Here is a 22,906-nt window from a genome sequence, read left to right on the forward strand (position 1 = left end):
AATGTCTCTGACAAAGGCTGTTCTTAACTCAAGTGTGCCCAAAGTATTTGGATGGCTGAAATATCTTCTTTGTATAGGGATAACAAGGGTGTAGTTTTTATTTGGTTTCCAGGAGACACAAGTAATACCACCACAATACCACCATCAAATCATTTTCCCCAGTTTAGAAACAAGAGACTTTAATCTTCCTGCCACTTTCTGTTTCAGACACTGCCTGTTCAGAGGATCAGGTAAATTCAGCACTTTCTTATCAACTCTAATCTACTTGCCCTTGTTGCAGGAAGAACCCCTCCACTTGCAGTTTGCAATGACTAACTGCACACAAAGCTCTTTAGACAAGGCTTGATGACTTCTTTTGCCTGTAACTCAGGTGCTGATAAGAGTCTGGTGACGGTACCTGTTAACTCTAAGGATAACAAGCCTGTTATTGAGAATTATTATCATGGAGGAAGAAGCAAGCAATGTAATACAGGAGCTGTAAACCTACAGAAAAAACACTACTTTCCTAGTGAAGGGTAATTGATTACTGGTTTTAGTCCCTAACATACTCTGTAGGAAGAGGTTTGTAGTATGTCATGCCTGATATACTATGGAATAGACAGGGAGAAATTAGGGAAGGTGACCCAAAGTGCAGGCATGACAAATTAATTTGGTGTTAGAACTGGGACCAGCCCTTGCTATTTCTACTGTAAATGACTAGCTCTACAATGTCAGGGTTTGCTCCTATTTACAATAGCTCAAAACCCACACTTAAAGTGACTTGCAGAAGTCAGATTTGCTTTTTACCTCTACAGGGGTGTGTGAAACAGCTATGATAAAGGCATCATTTTTCAGTCTTTATGAAATAATAGGAAGTACTGTGTAAGAGTTGGCTGTTATTACTGTTACTTCATAATTATCATAATATCTCATACAATAGCATTTGGATCTTAGGCTACAGGTCCTCACTTGTGTCTCTAAAAACCAAAATTTCTAAGAAAGGTTTCTTATAAAACAGAAATAGTATGCATTAATTTGTTATTAACTTTGCTGTTGGATTCTAAGATTAGTGCATGAAGATGCGTCTGCTTTAATGAAAAACTTATGTTCTATGTTTTATTTTTCTATTTTAGTTATTTGGATGGAAATCAGTTTACCCTTGTTCCAAAAGAGCTTTCCTACTACAAGCATTTGACACTCATGTAAGTAGTTTTAGAGTAACAGTCTCTACTGCAATGAAAAACAAAGCAAAATATCCTACTTCATTATACCTGGGTTTAGTTATAACAAAAAAAAAAAAAAAATCTTTTAGCAAATATTGTACCTAACCACAATTTATAACAGAGAATATTTTATTCTACTTATCACATCTTATGTATAATACACTTGGTCATAGAATCATAGAATGGTAAGGGTTGGAAAGGACCTTGAGATCACCTAGTTCCAACCCGCCTGCCATGAGCAGGGACACCTCACCCTAGACCGTGTTGCCCAAGGCTCTGTCCAACCTGGCCTTGAACGCTGCCAGGGATGGAGCATCCACAACTTCCTTGGGCAACCCGTTCCAGTGCCTCACCACCTCACAGTAAAGAACTTCTTCCTTATATCTAACCTGATCTTCCCCTGTTTTAGTTTGAACCCATTACCCCTTGTCCTATCGCTGCAGTCCTTGATGAAGAGTCCCTCTCCAGCTTTATAAACAGGGGTATTTCATTGCAGTGATTACATCATAAAGTAAATAACCAGAAATTATAGTTAACCTGAAAAGATAGGTAAGATCTTTTACCTAACTTAGTGATTTAGGGTAATTAGGGTAAGGTGTTAGGGTAATACAGCATTTTGTACCCAACTCCATAAAGGCACTAGAATCATTTAATTTACAAAAGAAATATTCTGTTATATACTTTGCTCAGTGGTGTGCTTCACATAGGAATAGCGCAGACAGCTCTTCTAACACTTCAATGGAACCCCTTCTGTTTCTCCCACACTACATGCTTTAATGACTGTAGAAGAAGGCTTGTCACTTGTCTAGTACGCCTTATTGCCAACTCTTGATGACTCACTCTGTGATCTGAGGCAGATCACTAGCTACTCTAAAATTTATTACCTCTTTATGTACCTTGTAAGAGTACAGCAAGAGAAACAGGAAGAATGTAGATGCAAGTGGCTGTAATTCCATGGCTTTTGTTAGGACTACAAAAATTTATACTGGCTGAGGTTGAACTGTGTAACATTCTGAAAGCAGTTTGTGGTTTCATTATAGTAAGAATAAAAAGTGGACAGGAGTAACAAAATCCCTTAAATTTCTTTTTGACTGGGTTTAGAGCTTTTCTGCAAAACCTGAAAATGGTTTGGCATTCAAAAACAAGATCTTGATTTCCTTTATTTACCTCATGCTAGACAAAAGTGGTCACGGTCACAAATTTAGAAAAAACAACTTTCCAAAGCTTTTGTATTTTGCAAATAATGTCAGGGAAAAATCCCTTGCAATATTCTCAAGTGTAGAACCTATCGGAAATCTTGGTGGGTTGTTTTGGGAAGTTATAACTTGCAGCACACAGAAAATGCAAACTTTGGAACCTCCATAAAAGAAGCAAGGGTATTGACTGGACTGTGTATTGACTGGACAGTATCAGTGGAGACTAGATATATGTCTAAAGATGAAGCATAGTGTCAAGGCTTCCATCACAAAGATGGAATACTCTTGGTGTATTCGTGACAAACACAGCCAGAAATCAGAAAAAACCTTTTCCTCTTCCTAATTAGAAAATATATACAAATTAGCTAGCAGACAAATGTAACACAATATATAATAGATAAACAGTAAATAAAATGCAAATGAAACCAGTATTAACAGTCTCTATCAGACCTGTCGGGCACATTTTTGTAATCTCTTCTGAATGTATTTTCAAACTGCTGTTACAAAGTTGAGAATGTTCCTCAGCTGTGCTTGGAAAACTACAATACTATGCATATGCATAGTTCTTCTGTGGCCAAATAAGAAATTACACACAAGTCTCCAGAGTTTCAGATTAACAAAGGAAATTGTTTATTTCTAACTTTTTCTTTCTCTTTTGAATAGATTGCTCTGTTATACTTGCCCAATATGTTTATTATTATGAGTCAGTTGTCTTACATGCTTTCATGAAATTTTAAGAGGAGAAGTATGTATCTTGCATAGCTATTTAACAGTACTCTGAAGTTAAAATATCAAGGTCTTCTCAGAAACCAATGCTGTATTACACCACAGAATACAGTAAACAATAGTGAAATAGTAGACATAAAAAGAAAACTAAAGCACAATATGGGAATAAAGAACAAGCACTATTCACATTTAATACAGCTTCTTCAAAGCTTCTTTGAAGCTACCAGCATACCACTCCAGTTTCCATCATACTTATGCTTAAGATTTTATTCAGAATATTGAAAACCAAGAAAGATGTTAAGGCTTTCTCTATAAATCTTAGATAGTATTCTTTATAATAATAGCTCTGGGCTTTGATGTCTTCAGCATATCAGTGTTAAGTACAGCACCACATGATATTTACATAGGTGTCATTAGGGACACAACTAGAATGATTTCTACTTTTAAGACACCACTTTCATTTCTATACTTGGGTTCATGTAGGATTACATTATTAACTCAGTAGCATGATGGACATTGCTGTTGTACAAGAATGCATTGTGCTGCTTTTTCATCTGTGTTGAAATGAAAATGCTTTTCATTGATCAAGCTAAACACTCACTGGGCTTGTATATGGCATGTAAAATAAAAGTATGTGCTGCTTTAAATATTGATAGTGATGATACTGCTTCTACTAACAAAAATAATGTGTCTGTCAGTTTAACTTCCAGTGTTTCAGGACTGAGGCAGTCATTTTAAGGTCTGAATTTCTGAATTTATTTTTTATAGAGATTTAAGTAACAACAGAATCAGCACTCTTTCTAATCAGAGCTTCAGCAACATGACTCAGCTGCTCACCTTGTAAGTTTAAACATGTAACAGTGACTCTTTGGAAGCATTACAGTCTGTTGTTGTTTCTTGTTGGTTTTTGGTTTTGGTGTTGGTTTTTTATTTGTCTTGGAAAGAAAGGGCATTTAGTTGGTATTAAAGCTTGCTTGTTTTGGAGGCTGTAAAATAACTTGTTTCCTAACTAGCTATGTGTGCAAAAGCTGGGTTTGGTCATGCTCTGCATTGTTTACTGAATGGTTGATATACTTGCTGACAGTATTTTATATATTTTCAGAATTCTGAGTTACAACCGTCTGAGGTGTATCCCTGCACGGACTTTTGATGGGTTGAAATCACTTAGGTTGTTGTAAGTATTATTTTTTAACCATTGCTATTTTCCAGATTATTTTTTTTTTGTTTTGTACAGCAGATAGCAAATCTGTAGGCAGTTAAACCCTACCAAGTGTCTGAGAAGTAATAGTTACATAGCCTTAAAAATCTAAGTGGCTTTATTCTGAGGAAGTATACGCTCAAAATGCTGTACAAGAAGTTATGTGAACCTTGACAACATTGTATATACAGACTTATACTTTGTAGTTTTCTGCTTTTTCATCCTGGCTGTATTTCTTTTTTGTGTTATGTTCTCCCTTGTTGTAAGCATTAAAGTATAACAGAAATGCCATATGCATAAATTTCTCATATATACGAGGGGGTTTTGCAGTTGAATTTTGAATCTTTTTATTCCAACAATAGATTTATTTTTTTCTTGTTCCATTTAATATGGGAGTATTTCCAAAGCCATTACATCATGGTGAATTATCGAAAATCAATAATATTAAATTTTAGTTCCAAGAAAACTTTCTGGTTTACCACTCAGAAAAACATGGTTGTAAGGGCACAGAAAGAGACAAAGGAAAATACAGAACAGTCAGTCTAGTTTACAGCTTTGGTTTGTCATTAAGGAAAAAAACCTGCAAAAATTCTTTCTCAAAAGCCCCCTCAAAAAGAGGTAATTTTTGCCTCTATTTGGGTAGTTTATAATCATTTAATAGCTTAGTTGGATTAAATGTCTCAAGCATGGCATTATTTAAGTGTGCACACATAACTTCAGTTATTTTATATAAATATGAATAATTTCAAGAACCATAATTCTACATGTGTTAGATATACATGTGAATGAATGAATTTATAGAAAAGGAGAGATATTCTTTTCAGGTTTGCTACAGGAGGGAGAACACTATTCCTAGTATTGATGTTTAATAAGTCTTTAGTTCTTTAACTTTACTATCATATTAGGGCAATAACCTTAATACTTACATTGATGAAAAGTCAATGCCTGTATTTTTCATCAGTCCATCAAAGATTAAAAAAAAGTGTGAACGTAATTAATGGGATTTCAGGGAACTGCTGAAAAAATCAGAAATATAACTTGTCTGCTATCCCTAAATCCAATCAGTACTTTAGAGAAGTGTGCCTACTTTTACTCACCTTTATTCTTTCCACTTAAAAATAATCATGTTATTAACATTTCTTATGAAAACGTAGGATGAACAAATTATATGATGTGTAGGCTGTCAGAGCTTTAAAAAAACCAAACACAACCATACCAAACAAACAGATGGAAACACTGAAGAATTGGAAGAAAAAGAATGTGAAAAGTTGAAATCCATTCATCAAAGATGAAATTTTCAAATATAACCCACTGATTTTTATGTATATATTTTATTCTGTTTATTTTCTTTTTAAGGTCTTTACATGGCAATGATATTTCTGTTGTTCCTGAAGGAGCTTTTAATGATCTTTCAGCATTATCACACCTGTGAGTATTCAGATGATAACTTATTTTTTGTTATGTTTAGCAAATTTCATGTACTTGAACAAAGACAGAAGGCAAAGGACTGCCCTAGAACAAGCTCATGCATTGGTAGAGTCTGCGGACTGGCCAGAGAGGTAGCAGCTCAGCAGGGAAAACTCCTGGTGGGCAGCAAACTGCCATATGCCCTTATGACAATGAAAGCTAAAGACTCTCTGGGCTGAATTAGAAAGAAAGCAGCCAGGTGATTGAGCATAGTGGTCACTCCCTTCTGCTTGGCCCTCCTAAAGCCACATCTGGAATATGTGTTCAGTTTCTCAAGTACAAAGCAAATGTGTATGAACCAGAGCAAATCCAGGTCAGGGGCAAGCAAGGTTGGAAGGTGGCTGGATCAGATGAGCTGTGACAAGATGCTAAGGAGGGACCTAATAGTCTTTAAGCCACCAAGTGGATTACAGCAATGATGAAGACAGGTTTTTCTCGGAAGCACGCAGTGAAGAATAGGAGTCAACAGTCACAAGCAGCAACAAGGGAAGTTTGATAGAACATAAAGGAAAATTCTTCACTGTGAGGGTGGTTCAGCTTTGGAACAGGTTGCCCAAAGAAGTGGAAGTATCTCCATCCCTGAGATTTTCAGAGCTCAGCTGGACACAGCACTGAGCAACTTTGAAGTGAGCCCTGCTTTGCGCAGTAGGTGAGATTAGATGACCTCCAGAGTGCCCGAAATTATTCTGTGTTGATGTGTGCTAAATTGACATTAAATACATGACATCTGCTTTCAGAGCATGATTTTAGGCAATACTTGTCTTGATTTTAATTTTCAGTGGGAAACTTACATTAGAAAAAGTTACTTACCTGTCAACCTCATTGTGTTTATGAATAGTTATTAAATCCTTGCTTGCAATTGAGAAGTTGACTAGTGCCTTCATATATAGCTGGGGTTTATGTTTCTGAACAGCTGCAGTTGTTAAAAACTTAATTATCTGTTTTTAGTTCAGTATTGGACATTTGCATTTAATTTACCATTTCTCAGAAACTTAATGATGCTGATTAAACTTTGTCATTGATAATTTATTCAAACATTACTATTAAACTAGCTTATCTGAATGAAATATCAGTAAAACTTACATAGATTTGATTATTGTTGTTGTTATTTCCCCCACCCCCACCCCTGAGTCTGCCAGTTATCCTTGCTAACATTTTGATTTTAGCAGAGCAGTTGTGTTATCTCAGTTCAGGCTGACATTCACTCTTGCATATATGGAGTGGACAAATTCTTGGTGTTTCTCTTTGCATGGGAAGTTCCCTATCACTAGCCCTGATTTTTGTTACTGCTCTGACTTAAGCCTGACTGAACAGTATGTATGGTTTTTTGTGTTCAGCTGGAAGTATGTAGCAATAATTAAGAGAGGGCTTCCTGCTTAGTGTGGCAGAAGAGAGTGTTTCATCAGTGGTAGTTTCTATGGCCTTTGGCTGCCAAAGGTTTTCTTCTGTCACTGGAAGACCCATTGATCCAAAGTGATGGAAAAATCTGCATGAAAGTACTGAAACATCTGGAGAAGGAGAACGTTCTAATACTGTTATTAGACAGTTTGTGCAGATGTCAAGATTATGTGTTGAAACTTACATGATTATTGTATTTCTTAAAAGCAGTACAACTTTATAGAATAGCACAATGCTTCTATCCTCCAAATTTTAAGAGTATTTATAGTTTCTAGCAGAGAAAATAGATATTTAAAAAGCCTTTACAGAAATAAATTTTCAAAATCTCTAGCTAAATTATTTTTAATTTTAAAACAAATCATATTTATTTAAATAAATTTATTTGCATTCATAACAAGGCAGTTCTTATGTAACTACCACAAAGCTAGGATAATGTAGTTTTATTTACTTATACAGCAGAGACTTCTTACGGAATTCCGCACATAGCTGTGAGTTCAGTGGGAGAGCTCCAAAGAGGAAATAATTAAATCAAATTTGGAAGCCTAGAAACAGATGGTTTGTACTAGCCTGGGAGCCATAAACTGAAAAGGAAAAATATCAGGGTGGAATTCTGTGGGGTTGCCTTGGCTGCTTTGGAGAAAATACTTTATTCTTGCTAACTTAATTTCCCAGTATCAGTTTCATTCTGCTTATGCAGATCTTGGCCATTAAATACCAACAGTGAAACAGAGCTAGTTAGTATTAGCTGTCCAAAGTTCACACATAATGCAGCTAAGAATAGCTAGGTTCCTGGACAAAGTTTACTTCTAAATCTGTCACTTCTTGATTTAGAACCCAGATCCAGACACTTCATGCTCTTATGGTCCATTTCATGGAGGTAGGGCAGATTTGTGGTTTGAAAGGAGTTTTTGCCAACCTGTTTTCTGGCTTCTCTTTTTAAAAGCAACCATTTAAAACTTTATTCCCTTTTTATTTGTCTGTTTTTGACAGGGCTATTGGAGCAAATCCTCTTTATTGTGACTGTAACATGCAATGGCTATCTGACTGGGTAAAATCGGAATACAAAGAGCCTGGTATTGCACGTTGTGCTGGTCCTGGAGAAATGGCAGATAAACTTCTTCTCACAACTCCTTCTAAAAAATTCACTTGCCAAGGTACTGTTGTAGTGTTTCTCTTTGAAGTGTATATTTTGAGTTTTTACAAATAGTTGAGCTGTGAAATAAGAGTCCTGTGTGCTCTAAATACACTTCTTATAGCATCTTCACTCACCATTGTCATCATTTTTCCTCACACTTAAGGATGTACCCATTGGTTCCATTCAGGAACTCTACTTATTTTAAAGACTTCAATGCGTATTTCTTTTTAAATAGGTGGAGTGAAAAAATCTTTGGACTAGCAGTATAGTATTTCTCAGTACACTGATGCACACAGGTATTTGGTACTGTCTCAGTTGTGAACTACAGTTTAAACGTCTATACTTCCCTTAGCTAACGAATGTCCTTTCCTTCAGTCTTTTTACAGTAAAAACTGTAAATACACCCATAATCCTTTCCTAGTCCGTAATTAATTGCACCAACATGTCCAGAATGCTTCCTCTGGTATTTCAGAAAAAAGCATAAAAGACACCCCAAAAAACTCTGTAGATAAAAGGATGTGATACCACTATAGAGGTCTCAGTCTAAAATGTTCAAGAGGTTTCCCAGGGTTTGGACAAAGAGTATTTATCTCCATGTCTGAACAATGATGCTGGCATTTATATCACAACTTAGAGTGTTATTGTCTGTGAATTCCTAGGTTCTTTTTCTGAGCCTTACTTAGAAAAGTACCTTTTTTACTCACATGGAGAGAGAACTTGTTTTGTTTTATTGTTTAATCTTCTATTCCATCCATTTCTGCCTTCTTAAATATTTTGAAAACATAGAAAACTTCTGCTGTAGCTTCTTTTTTCATGGTGCTGATTTAGAAACATGGAAATCCCCAATTGAAAAAAAATGCAAACAAGCAAATACAAAATAAACAGAATTTATGTGTGCTTATAGTTGTAAGTCATTACTAAGCTTATAGTTATTTCTGAGGCATCAGATGAATATGATCTTTAATCTTGTAGAAGTAATTCATTCTCAGTGTAGGTACTCTTCAAGCTATTTTGATTTACTCATCTGTTAATGTATTTTCAAGGGTGAGCTTAATCCCTTAGTAATTTCTTTCTTAAAAAAAGCAGTGGGACTTTGTTGGAGTTTGTCACATCCAAAGTTGTTCTTTACTGCATGTTCCTCCTATTCAGTCTTCTCTCCTTAGGCTTTCTGTCAAAAAACTTTTTTGTAAACAAAAACCACTAGAACCCTTTTTGTTGCTTGTGATGCCGGTGAATTGTGTCTCCCTCCAAGTCCTTCTTGCAGTTTTTCAAAAGTACATCTCTGAGATCATGCCTTTGTTCATTGCATATGACATTCATCTGTTGCAAAGTCTCTTAGTCTGATTTTAGATAGGACATTTGCTGGACAATCTGTTCTTTTTCTCTACAAGTATCCACTGAACGTTACTGCAGATATGCTCTTATTACACACTATTGTAGGGACATAAGTGAAAGAATGGTTTCATGAACATGAGGGATCTGTTTGGTTATTTTCCAGCTCTGTCAGTCTTAAACACTGTATCACCCCTGCCTACAGTTATTGTTATGTTTCTGCCAGACAATCCAGAAGTACATCTTACTCCCCCTTGCCCATCAGAAAATATCCTTTCTATTATTTTGCAGAATAAGAAATGTATTTGTTTCACTTCCAAGAGTGCAGGTCTGGTATTATGGATACCTTTGAGAGAAATTATTTTTCTGACACTGTCCTGTGAAGATGCTCATAATTACAGATTACAAATCAGTAGCTTTTCAATGACATGATGGCCCTGTAAGAAATTATGTGCCAGTTTCTCACAGGGAAGTAATTCTATCTTTTGCTTAAAAATGAACTGTTGAATAGAAATTAGGAAGATGCTATATTCCTATTAGAACCAAAATTTTGGCCTAGGAGGGAGAGGACTCTTTTCAGAATTATCTGTTCATGGTCAGCTATTGTGTAAATATTTACAGGAAGAGAGCAGTGAGTCATTCCCTCTTATCAGTATCTCTTGATTCAAGTGAAATTGAAACAGGTGCTTGAATTTTATTTACATAATTAATAGTTCACAGTGAAAATGAGCATTTTAAAATTAAGTCTCATCTCAGTTCTAAAGCTCCATAAAATCGTTGCACCTTACTAATCTTATGAGTTCTTTTACTTCAGGAATCATCCATTAGTTTTTTTCTTCTTTCAGTTGTTTTTCTTCATTTATTTTTCCTTTTTTATGTGGCCTCTAACAGATTCTCAATCTTTTACCTCTTTATCATCCATGCCCTGCCTCTAGAGATTCCAGGGCCTTGTGGTTTTCTGATACCAGGTAAGGTTATAAGTAGACCTGGAACGGGTGATCTGATTAAGAGCAGACCTTCTGACCTTCCTTTTGTGTACCTCAAGCAGTCCTTTTTCCTAAGACATGCATGTTTACTGTTTGTTTTCCCCTGTGATGAATTTACAGCTGATGCTTCATGGTATATTGTTTAATGTATTGTGTGAACAGTTTTCGTATTTTAAAAGCCTGGGTTTGAGGTCTGAAAATTGTCTGACTGAAACGATTGTTGTACTAAAATTGGTGATTTCATTAGCAGCTTCAGTATAAGTGAATCAGTGTAGATACTGATTTTGAGGCCATATACAAGAGAGAACAAGAGTCATAAAATGTCAGAGCTGAAAGTTTTTCTTGCAATAGGTTTCTGTAGAAGCTGGTTTTGAGGGAGTTCGTGTCATGTTTTTCTTCAGAAATGTTAGCTACATGTGTGTGCCTATGTCAATAAAATACTCTTAGTTTTTCACTGTTTATTAAAGAATGCTGCTTATTTTTTCCTTTTTTTTTTAAGGATTTTTTTTTTTTACATGTAGGGCTTATTCAAGAATATTAATGTCTACATATGAAAAACTAAACAATAGATTATGAACCCAATTCTTTTTCATGTACGAGTCTTTTAACACATGCAAGCGGAAAAATGAAAGGAGCAGTAGAGTGGAAATGAAAATAAGTAGCAGAACTGGCTTTCCATTAGACTTCAGTAAAACTACCTGAAACACTTCCATTTTTTGATCTTACAACTGAAGAATAATAAATCATAATTTAAGTTTTATTGGCTAATACATAAATAATAGTTTGAAATAAGCACAGCACAAATTCAGATACAGTGATGTATATGATTGTGTTGAGACTTAGGTTCCCATTTTCTGGCTGTGTTTTGGAAGTGAAATTAGGATCGCTAATCTGTTTTAGAAAATAATCTTAGTTACTGAATGGTTTTTAATTCATGCCAAATATTTAGCTGTTTATTGCATGAGAAATAGAAAAGAGAATATGATGTTCAGAATAGTTGAGGTAAGGAAGCATAAACTTCCATGCTGTATCAGTGTTTCCATTTTTTTGTTTTTTAAATATGTGCCTCTTGCACTTTATTTTATTCACAGAACCTCTTAATGTATTCTAGAAATAATCAGCAGATTCTAGAGTACACAGACAGGACTTTCTAGATTTTAATTCTATGATGTATGTTTCAACTCTTCTACCTCCACTGTTTGCTGGTTTAACAGAAATTTTAATCGGGTATAGATTTCTCTTACAAAATAAGGTAATGGAGACAAGAAAAGTCAATGATCCATACAGATTGTGGCTTTGCAGTAAGCATCTTATCACAGATTAACATGTTCATCCCTCTAGATTTGCTTGCAAGCTGTGACACAGAAGGATACCAGCAACTGCAGATTAAAAAATAAATAAAAAAATAAAATGTCAACCTCTTCTTGTTTAACAACCCTTTCTGAATTCATATAATCATGGCTTCCTTGCATGCCAGTTCCTTTACAGTGATTTATGAGAGATTATTTTTGCAAAGAAAACAAGAAAAGAAAGTTAATATATTGAAGCTTAAACCCCCCCGAAGCCCTATATCTCAGTAAAAGTGCCTGTTAGCCTGGAAAACTTTGCAGTCTGTCTCTTCCTGAGTAAAACCTGTGATGGGGCTGTCGTGCAATTCTACCGATAGGTCTCAAGAGTTTTGACTCTGTGTCTAGTTAGAAGAAATCACTGATTATTCCTTGAAATATACAAATCACATGTGGATAGCTGAAGTTTTTTTTCATAGGTGAAATCTGAAATCAAGCTGAAGACAGTAATGTCATCAGGCAATAGAGTTGGAGATAACAGAGAATGTATGATCATTCTCTTAATAAGCTTTTGGCAAAGTCATCTATTTTCTCATAATCAAACTTTTTTCTGTCACAAAGTGTATGAAAATGAAACATTATTTATACACAGGTGATTTCTAATTTTTAACAAATAAACAGCGATTTCTTTGGTTGTTTTACAAAAAAATATAAAAATTGATGGTGCCTAACTTCAAAATTCACCATGAAAAGGCTGTATTAAAATTGTAAAACAACAGAAAGATAATTAAATATCTAAAAATATTTATTTGTAAGGGTAAGATTTATGTAGGCCAAAGCTCTAAGTCTGCCTTCTGAAACTTAAGATTTTGTCAATATTAATTCCTGAATTTTGTCATTATAAAACTAAGAATCCTACTCAAATTTAGTTGGCCATTTCAAAAGTATTAAGGACAGTTCAGCATTTTGTCCGTATGGAAACACCACAAAGTCTAAAATATAAATTTCATTTTAAATTTAAAGCAACATGGCAAGTATATCCTGTCAAATATAAATCGTTGTTTGTTTCTGACTATCAAATTTGTATTTTTAAGGGCCTGTGGATGTTAATATTCTTGCTAAGTGTAACCCCTGTTTATCAAATCCATGTAAAAATGATGGAACCTGCAACAATGATCCAGTTGACTTCTATAGATGTACTTGCCCATATGGTTTCAAGGTAGGTACTGAATGAAGAGAAAAAAGCTTACTGAAATGTAAGCTGCTTCTTAACAACCTTTGAGTTTTATTTGGTTCCCTTCCACTACTGTCTGTACGTTCTTCTTAAATTATAACTGTTTTTCCCTGCATAGGGTCAAGACTGTGATATTCCCATTCATGCTTGCATTAGTAACCCATGCCATCACGGCGGAACTTGTCATTTGAAAGAAGGAGAAAAAGAAGGTTTCTGGTAGGTTGCTTTTAATTGTGATAACAGGATGGAAAACTGCTGAGTTTTATATGCTGAAATAATTTTGGTGTTAATATTTGGGTTCTCTGTTTGCTGGTAAGTGCACCACAAAGGCAGATTTTTAGTGTTTCTTAAGTTTTCAGAACATGTTGCTGTCCTTGGAAAGCTTCTAAAGCTCTGAAACTGTTAAAAACAATAACAAATGATTGTAATTAGTGGAGGCATATCAGGTCAAGACAACACAGTATTGACTCCATTATGCTAATTAATAGCTATCTAGATCCCTGCTGAAAAAAATCTCACAATTCATCTGTTGTTGTGTGTATTACTTCAACAGACAGCATGTAAATGATAAAATGTAAATCCCAGTGAAACAGAAAATTAATGATTCATTTGAAACTCACTATGCCAGCAGATAAACATGCTGTGAGCATTTTTAATCTTGAGTTATTTAATCACACAGTACAATTACTCCAGATGTACTTCATGAATTATGAAATAAAGTTCTTTTGCATTCTTATGTGAAATTATTAGTCATTTAATAATCTACACCTCAAGCTTGTTAGAAGTGACACTTCAAAAAGATGCAATTCATTATCCTGCAATTCATTATGACATTATTCTTATTTTTTAATCCAAATTCTGCCCAAAGATTAAATAGTTTTCTATTAAAATTTAAGTGTATACATCTTCATACTATGCTTCTAGAATTTAAATTGACATAGTCATGTCTCAGAATTTGACCTTTTCCATTTATTTGTTTAAACGCTACTTATTTTGAAAATCAAAGCAATCTTGTAATGAAAGCTGCAGAAATTATAGATAGTGCATTTTACATGAAAATGTATGTGTAGTCATGTTTCAGTGATCTTTTACACTTGCTATCTATTTTGATGTGTTTTTTTGTATAGACATACTTAAAAACAAAAAATCATTACTGCTTTGAAGTTTTATACAGGCTTTCTTTTTATATATTCGTTCATGTATTGTGCATAGAACATTAAACCGAGCTTTAGATTGGTGCATTTAACTGAATGATGTTGGAATCCTACTATTACATACTAATCCCTGATTCCATAATCTTTTCCATGTGTTTAATAAAGGCAAAAGGATCACTTCCCATAAGAAATAAAATCTAACCTTATAATATAAAGGTAGCATGCTTTTCAGAAGGACTATTCAGTGGTTTAAGAAGCAACTTAACCTAAAGAACAAGGCACAAATTTAGAAGCCTTTTTCCTGTAATTTAAAATATGAAATATATTTTGGTAGTGTTTATTATTTTGGGGTTTTTTTTACATTATATCAGCTGTGTTTCTTTGTGGTATGATGATTATCAATTATTGTACCTATTAGTTACAGAACTTCATGCCTGGCCTCCCCAGCTAAAATGTCAATGTGGTTAGTTTTGTTTTTGTATTACAGGTGCACTTGTGCAGATGGATTCGAAGGTGAAAACTGTGAAGTAAATGTTGATGACTGTGAAGACAATGACTGTGAAAATAATTCTACTTGCATGGATGGAATTAATAACTATACTTGCCTTTGTCCACCGGAATATACAGGTAGGAGTATAAGAGGAAGTATAGGTAATTCAAGAATTCCTATCAGAACAATAGTATTTTTCAGTTTGTAGGTGAATTAGTAGTTACTCTTTAGTTGACTTAAAGCCAAGTTTACCTCTATATTTTTCTCCTATATGGCTTGCAGTCAAAAGTAGACTTAATGGCCACTCACTAATTCCTTTGTTACTTTAGAAATTAGAGAATTTTGATATTTAAAAGATCATTCAAAATGTGTCCTTCCCTACTGTTTACCTAACCCAGACATCCCAGTGAAGAACCTCTGTAGGTGTAGAAATGTGAAAAATATTCTACTTTTACCTCGTATACAGAAAAGCATGTGTCTGTGCCAGTAGGGAACTGAATTTGGTACCCCTGGCTTTTGTCCTGTCCTGCATTAGAAACAATAATACAGAGTGTGATGCTTTCTCTTCTATCACAGAGAAAAGCCAAACCAAAAACCCAACTTATTAGTGAGTGTCTAATTATTTGTTTCTATCAGTTGGCAGACAGGCCAAAGCATTTCCCTCTTTTTGGGACAGAGGGTCTCTTGCTTGCTGTCATCATCTCTGTGGGAACGGAGGATAGTTAGAACGTCAACACTGGAGAATAAGTAGGATCTATTGTTTACACTGATCTGTTTCATAGTTTTTCTAACTAGACAGATCTATTTTCTCACAGCTAGCTGACCACTACGAGAACACAGAGCTTAAATTCATAAAGCCATGACTTGAAATACACGAAAAAGGAAATGTAAAATACATCATCACTTGGGAATTAACGCTACTCAGCCATCCTATATCTTTATTTTAATCTATCAGGTTTGAGCTCTGGAAACCTGTGAGGAGAGGTAAACTCTTTAGTTAATTCCATTTATTGAAAACACGGCCAACTCCTGTTTAATCCAAGGTAGTTCCATTATTAGTTCTACAACCTATTGGATTGTTCAAATGTTTCAGGGCATTCAGACATAAAGTTAATATTTAAATCTTGGAAACCCACAGAGAGTGAAGATGATAGAACACAAGTATAAGAAATGCAATTTCATAATCTAATACATGTATTCACCCAGTACATATGCTGGGTAAATACTTCGTAGAAACTTCTCCATACAGAATGAGCTATCATATGCACTGCAATAGAGGTTAAAAGTATAACTAACCAGAATAAGGTATGTACTAGTAATAAGTGGATGGTCCACATCTGGAAGAACAGACATAATCTGCTTAGGCAAAATACTGTTTTGCTTGATACCTTAATACCTAAGAGCAATTGACAATTCAAGCTTTAGAAAATAACAGGTAACAGCATCAATGAGATAAGTGTTTGCTATTTCTTCGACAACAGCTATTTCAGGTATATGTGAGTCAAGCTTCAGCTCCCCTGGGATCAATCACTGTCTACTTTAAAAATGGGATGAGTTAGTCTGCTAGGTTGACTGGAAGAAAGCAAACCAAAATCACATCAGTCTGGTATTCGTGTTCAGTGGCTTCATGCTGAAAGGTTTCATATGTCTGTTAGATAGCAGACAATTCATTTGCAATTGCATTCCTCCTCTGCAGCTTTGCAGGTGTTCATTTCTTCATTTTCGACATTGCTCTTGAGTGCATGTAACTGCTAGAGTCAATGGCTTGCTATATTCACAGTATGCCATGGGAAGGACTGTTCTGTATTAAATATCCATGAAGTGGATATAAAGGCTTGTTTACATGTGCTAGCCTAAAACTTTGATTAAGTGTACCTGTTGCATTTCTGTAGTATTGTGATTGAAATGTAAATTTTGCAATTACAATTGGACCAGCAATTGTAGCATTTCTCCATACATTTACACAGTTAGAGAAAAAAGGAGAATAAGCACTGGTAACATTTTTGACGTTTGTATTGCAGTTGTACTTCTTCACTCAAAATACAAGGATGTGTATTTTTTAATTTGATTCATAATTGTGCATAATTCTAAAAGGAAAATACTATGAGTTTACATAGCAAGTGCATTTTTTTAACTGTAACTTTTTTGGGAAAAAAGATTTGCTTTTACAGATGCAATGCCTACTCATAATTGCTACAGAAGTGAGTAGATAAGCATCTCACCAACTATAAAATAAATCGATCTACTTGTAATCACTAAGTTTAACTGTGCTGCTTTTTAAAAAATGTTGAGAATTTACACCATCTCATCAGATTTTTTTCAACACCTTGCCAAAACAAACGGATTTTTTAAAATGTACAACACCAAGAGCTTCAATTCATTTTGTAAACAACTTGGGCAAAAATTGTAGCAAAAGTTCAGTTTTTTCATTCCACAGGATACAGTACAGAATTCTACAGTATACTCTCTGAGAAAGCATATGAGGATAGGACATGATGTGTGATATCCTAAGTAATTTTTGAGATTTATTGTAAGGAGAAAATATAAAACATTGAGGTAGTCAAGGGGTCTTCATGTCCATTATCCTTGATCTTGCATAATAATGAAATAACTTCCAGCGTTAAGAATTTGACTGACAGTCGTCTGGACACATCAGTACATAGAAATGGTAGTGTTCAGAATATAAAGTAATGTTGCAGTTGCCTCAAGTGTGTATGAGGTACCAAATTATTTATAGGATTTTTTTAGTTTTTCTCCTCTGGCTTATAGCCTGATTTGAAAGATATATCACAGAATCCCTGTCCAGTATGGATACAGTGAATTTCATGAGGAACATTGTAAACATCTGGATTTTGGTGTCTATTCTAACAGGTTAAAATCAGATGTGCATATTGCTAATGTGTTTTTTTATGAAAGGTATTTTTCACTAAATGAGATCAGGTACTAGCTGGGCAAAAGTAGGTTAACAATCAGGAGAACAAGCTATATATTCAGCAGGTTAAAAGATTTTTTAAATTCAGAGATACTTATCTCTAGCTCAGAAAGTCAATGAGCTGTAAGTTGCTGCAGAGTGGGATAGTATACATGCCATGAAAATACCACCATAGGCTCATCCTATTCTCTTTTAATTCTGTTGGAAATACTTTGAATTGTCTGTGTTCAAGATGTCACAGCATATATGTACTGAATGTGGAAGTGCACTAGCCTAGAATATTTTTCTGGCTGAATGGTTATCTGCAAATATGTTATACATTTCAGTAGCACAGTATAAGGAAGAAGTCAGCTGAAACCTGCTGGTATCATTCTTCTTTAAAGTTTTATTTTTCAGGTGGAGAGCTTGTTAGAATCTCAAATTAACTCTGAAAATACGTACAAAAGCTATGAAAAATGTTATAAAGAATGTTGCAATGTAAAAGCAGTCACTTTTTTACTTCTCTGATTATGATGGTGCTTAGTAATTGGGAATTAATCCATGTTTCTCTGCCTCAGTTAAATTTTAGAATTATCTCCACAGTTACAGGTGGAAAGACAAAGAAATTATATTTGCACTATATACTGTGAGCTTTCTTAAGATCGCAGACTGCAACTGTGAAACAACAGTAAGCAAATGGAATCAGCAGACACTCAGGGTGTCTGATGAAACCTTGAGAAATAAAAATACCTATGTCCTGCACTCTTTAACTTTGCTATTCTCTTAACGTTGTCATCTCCTTTATTTTAATCTCAGTTTAGTAAACTTCAGGTCATTTTATGTGCATTCTATAGATTCAGATGATCATTTCTCTTGCCCATTTTCATCAGTCATTAGATCACATATCTAACTGATTCAGAAGTAAAATCTTTCTTATGCCACCAGTGGCATGTACTTCTTACCTTTTCTGTTTGTTTTGCTCTGCTGTAGGTGAGACTCTGAAGCTTGCTTCATTTTGCTATATCAACCTCTCTGCTGCTATAGTTGTGTGTTAGCTTAATGTGCTATGCTGTTGTATTACAATGTAAAAAGTCTCTTGTCTCTTCTGTCTTTGTCACTGCAAGCTGCTAATCTGAATGAAGTGGAAAAAGGTCAGTTGTCTTTTAAGCCTATTTTCACTTACTTTGGTTTCTCACTTTCCTTTCCTTAAAGGTGCATGGATTTCAGTTCTTACAAATGATCAAATAAATCGTATATAGATGTAATTTAGAAAGCTCACTGCAAATCCTCAAATTAGGCATTTGGCTCTTGCTGTGAATACGTGTCAAAAGAAGGTCATTGAAGATGCAGATCGCTGTGCAGGAGAACTTTAATACTACTTTCATTGTCTTTTTTTCAGATGTACTAAAAGCATGTGCACCCTCTGGTAGACCTAACAAAATGTTCCCATGGTGGTCTTCTGAAATCTTTATTCTTATCACCTTAAAGAGATAAATTGGTTCCATTTGAATGTATTCTCTGTTTTATAGCACTGTTTTGCTTTAATATCCTTATTAGTTCATGGTACTAGAAAAATATGCTGGAGTATAAAATGGCAATCTTCTTGCTCATCATTTCTGTGGCCTTTTTTGCTGTAAATAACTGAAGAAACTGAAATGACCACATTAAGCTGAGGCTATGGTACAAGAAAAGTAATAGTGGAGAGATTTATGACACTAATTTTGGGTGTTGCTGATCTAGGTTTCTGCCCAACACCTATCTCACTAAAAGAGATAAACCGTCTTCCGTACAATCTGATCATCTATACAGTCTGAGAGCTAACATAGTCAGTGATGACATATTTATGAAATTGCATATGTAGTTTTAAAAGCAAATGGATCATCTTGTAGTGTATTTGCCATTAATTTAATTTCATAAATATATTGTGCAGCCTATAAAGCAATATCATATTTCACTAATAATAAAAATATATTCATTATCCATGAAATAACATGTTGAGCAAGGCAGCAATTATACCAACTATGTTGATTAATTTAGACATCTGATGAATAATTCTTCCAACTTAAACTGGGAGCCTGAATTATTTCTGTAAATGATGGAGAGAACAAGACATTTACAGAAAATTATTCCAGCCACAGGTGTTCCATGCTTAAGCCGTATTCCATTTAGGCAGGCTGACATATTTGCATTTTATTATTACTTTTAGATAGCTTCTTGTTTTCCTTTCCCTTGTCACTTCCTAAGTTATTTTTTCTACATTGTTCTGTTACCGTCCCAGTATGAAACTGGTTGATTTTATGAAAGAGTACTTTTCCCTAAAAAAACTAAGTGCAAACTCAATATAAATAAATAGGAAAGTTGAGTTCTTAATTATGCTAGTTTTTAATTAAAAAAAAACAAAACAAGCAGATTAAAATAACTAGTTTGACATCTGTAACTCATGGATAAAATTTTGTTTTGTCACTGATTTGCAGTAGCGCAAATTACAGAAGTTTAGGAAATCAAAAGAAAAACTTAATTTCTATGTTAATGAAAGACAGCTTTTCAAATGGAATGTAAAGGGAAGATGCTACTATGAAGAGATTCAAGTCTCCATTTGAAGTTGAAGCAACTGTTACCTGTGTATAATTAGTCTTGCTGATGTTTAAATGTCTTTAAATATATTAAAGGTAGAAAGGCAATGAATTCTGAACAGAATTATAGTCACTGTAAATGTATTATACAAGTGTGAACTATAACATATTAAAATTACTGATTATATCAGGAACAAAATCCTCACAAGGAAAAATATCAAACATTCAGGCAATGTGAAATAAGTTCGGCAACAAAATTTAGCAGATGTGTATGTGATACATACTTGTAATATCTTGGCAGCTGAACATAAAAGCTATTGATGATCTGTAAGTTTCTTTGAGGATCAGTCAGCTTTATCATGCCAAACATCTTTTGAATTGTGACAGTAGTAGGAAATTAAAAGCAGGGGGGAGGGCAGTAGGAGATAATTTTAAGTAATTACTCAGTTTAGGCAAGCCCTAGACACATATAGATAGATATGGATATGGGTATAGATATAGATATAAATACAAATCTAGATGAGATCTAGATATAGATGGATATATTTTTCCATGTTTCGAATCTTCATTATATGGTCTTCTTCCTACTAAAACAAAGGAGCGAATTACTACTTTCAATTCACTTGGTAATCAAATAACTGGCTGCCTAGAATTTAAGCATGCAAGTAATCAAATGCAAAGCTTGTCCTCTCAAACTTGATAAAAAATTTAATTATTTCATTAAATCAGGATCATAATCCTCATTCTTACTAGAACTGCACTGAAGTGTTACAGCTTCTTAGATGACAGAGATACCTTTGCTACTTCCGCTTTTCAACACTGATTGTAAAATTTTGTTTCATCTAGCTTAATATACTTCAAATTACTATTTTATATTAAAAGCTTGAGTATTAAGGTAATCTAACTGCATTTTCATAAAGGGAGAGTTATACATGATATCCTCGTCAAGCTGAATACCTGCAACTAATTGATCACTGCCGTTATGGATTCTGGTCTATGATCCATCCTTTGTTTTCCTTAATTGTTTAAAAGCTTACTTGCCTCCAAGTTGCTATTTCTTTGCCATTGCCAAACAGCACATATAACACAACTAGAAATGTTAAACTAAATAAACCCTGTCTTACACTCAGATCCACAAGCATGGGGAATAGATGAACAGACATACACGATAGTGAAAGATAGGAATGGTCCAGAAATAAATCAAATCTAGAATTTTATTTTAAAATTAAATTCCAACAATATCATCACATTTGTGGTTATAAACTGCATTCTAGGTACTTTTAGTTGTCTTTTCTGAATCAGCTCAAGACTTTAAATCATTTATATTGTCTAATGTTCATCAAACACAAGACTTCATAAAAATGCAGCGCTTTTCTGTATATAGTTCGTTAAATGTCATTGATATTTTCCAACCACTCCTACACTCTATTGGCTATTTCAGTCCGAAGTAATAAAGCAGAGACCTCCAGTCAAAGACTCCAATAATAATATCTAAATGATGAAACATAAATACTGCAGAAGTTGACTCACAATATTTTGCAATCAAGATCAGGAGCTGGAATGAATATATATATATATATATATATACACACATCTAAAGTCCTGTTATTCTAGCAATTAGCAGTAAGTCTGTAATACATATTTGTTATTTTAGTTTTGGAACAGCTAACAGATCTTCTAGCAAAAACCTGATTTTGATTATTAAAACTGACCATTCTTTCTTTGACATTCTGCCTCTATTTTTTATTCTATTATCATACTCAGCTTTGTGAATACCCTAGTGATTTTAAGCTTGTTTCTTCAGTAACCTTCCCTGTGATTAGCAATTTGTTGTTATATTCAGATGCCTGTGTCCATTTGTATTAGAGCTCTCCTTTTCATTCAGAAATATAGTGGCTGACATTGCTTCATTTAACTGTATTTTGAATTTATTGCCCAATTATTCAACATAACAATTATGTAAATCCTTTTTTCACCCACTGCATTGTTCCTCATTATTTGTTGTACTTCGTGTCTTTATATATTGGAAAATCCAGAGTTAAGGGTCTGTTCAGGCTTAAAAAAAAAGGGGACATCTTAACACCATGTTCCACTATTTATAGCATTAGAATTATATTTATATTATTTATAGAGAGAATTAACATGAGAGGAAATACAAACTGACCTGTGAATCTAGTGAACTTAAAACTTTGGTTAGTCAATTGAGGATTATGCTCAATCATCATGAGTATTTAATAGTGTTGTCTAGCTGTTTGAGTCTGCATCATCCTCTATATATAGCTGCAAAATCTCAGAAAATATTCCAGTCTTGACCTTGGACTGTGCCCACCATGCAGAGTCACACTGGTTGAAGTACTACTTCATACCAGAATCCAGGCTCCGTAGATTAATTAAGCAAGATACCTTATAAGAAGAGTTACTGCTGGTTCCAGTTAAACTTTGGAAGCTTTTCATAGGATTTTTGACACTTTATCCACTGCTTATTTTTAAACAAACTAGTCTGTTGCTTATTTGCCTACATACAGAAATGTTTCCATCTTTCAAAACCATAATTACTTAGCCCAACTCTTACAGAAGCCTGTTACAATATTACTAGATGAATAAAAGAATGTACACAC

The 22,906-nt window shown here is 34.3% G+C and overlaps 1 protein-coding gene across 1 annotated transcript in view; it reads left to right on the plus strand.

Annotated features, from left to right (window-relative positions):
- Positions 1 to 370: 370 nt before the first annotated feature.
- The window catches only part of SLIT2 (slit homolog 2 (Drosophila)), a gene marked incomplete at its 5' end in the record, with an annotated part of 47,737 nt that continues 25,201 nt past the window's right edge, over positions 371 to 22,906 (plus strand). Inside the window, 9 exons of the mRNA XM_010012624.1 lie at positions 371 to 515; positions 1,113 to 1,181; positions 3,893 to 3,964; positions 4,227 to 4,298; positions 5,679 to 5,750; positions 8,178 to 8,341; positions 13,021 to 13,145; positions 13,279 to 13,376; positions 14,802 to 14,941. Of these exons, the coding sequence (XP_010010926.1) occupies positions 371 to 515; positions 1,113 to 1,181; positions 3,893 to 3,964; positions 4,227 to 4,298; positions 5,679 to 5,750; positions 8,178 to 8,341; positions 13,021 to 13,145; positions 13,279 to 13,376; positions 14,802 to 14,941 (957 nt within the window). The remainder of the gene's footprint in view (positions 516 to 1,112; positions 1,182 to 3,892; positions 3,965 to 4,226; positions 4,299 to 5,678; positions 5,751 to 8,177; positions 8,342 to 13,020; positions 13,146 to 13,278; positions 13,377 to 14,801; positions 14,942 to 22,906) is intronic.

The sequence above is a fragment of the Nestor notabilis genome, unplaced genomic scaffold, assembly GCF_000696875.1.
Source record: "Nestor notabilis isolate BGI_N333 unplaced genomic scaffold, ASM69687v1 scaffold16844, whole genome shotgun sequence".
NCBI classification, from domain to species: Eukaryota; Metazoa; Chordata; class Aves; order Psittaciformes; family Psittacidae; genus Nestor; species Nestor notabilis.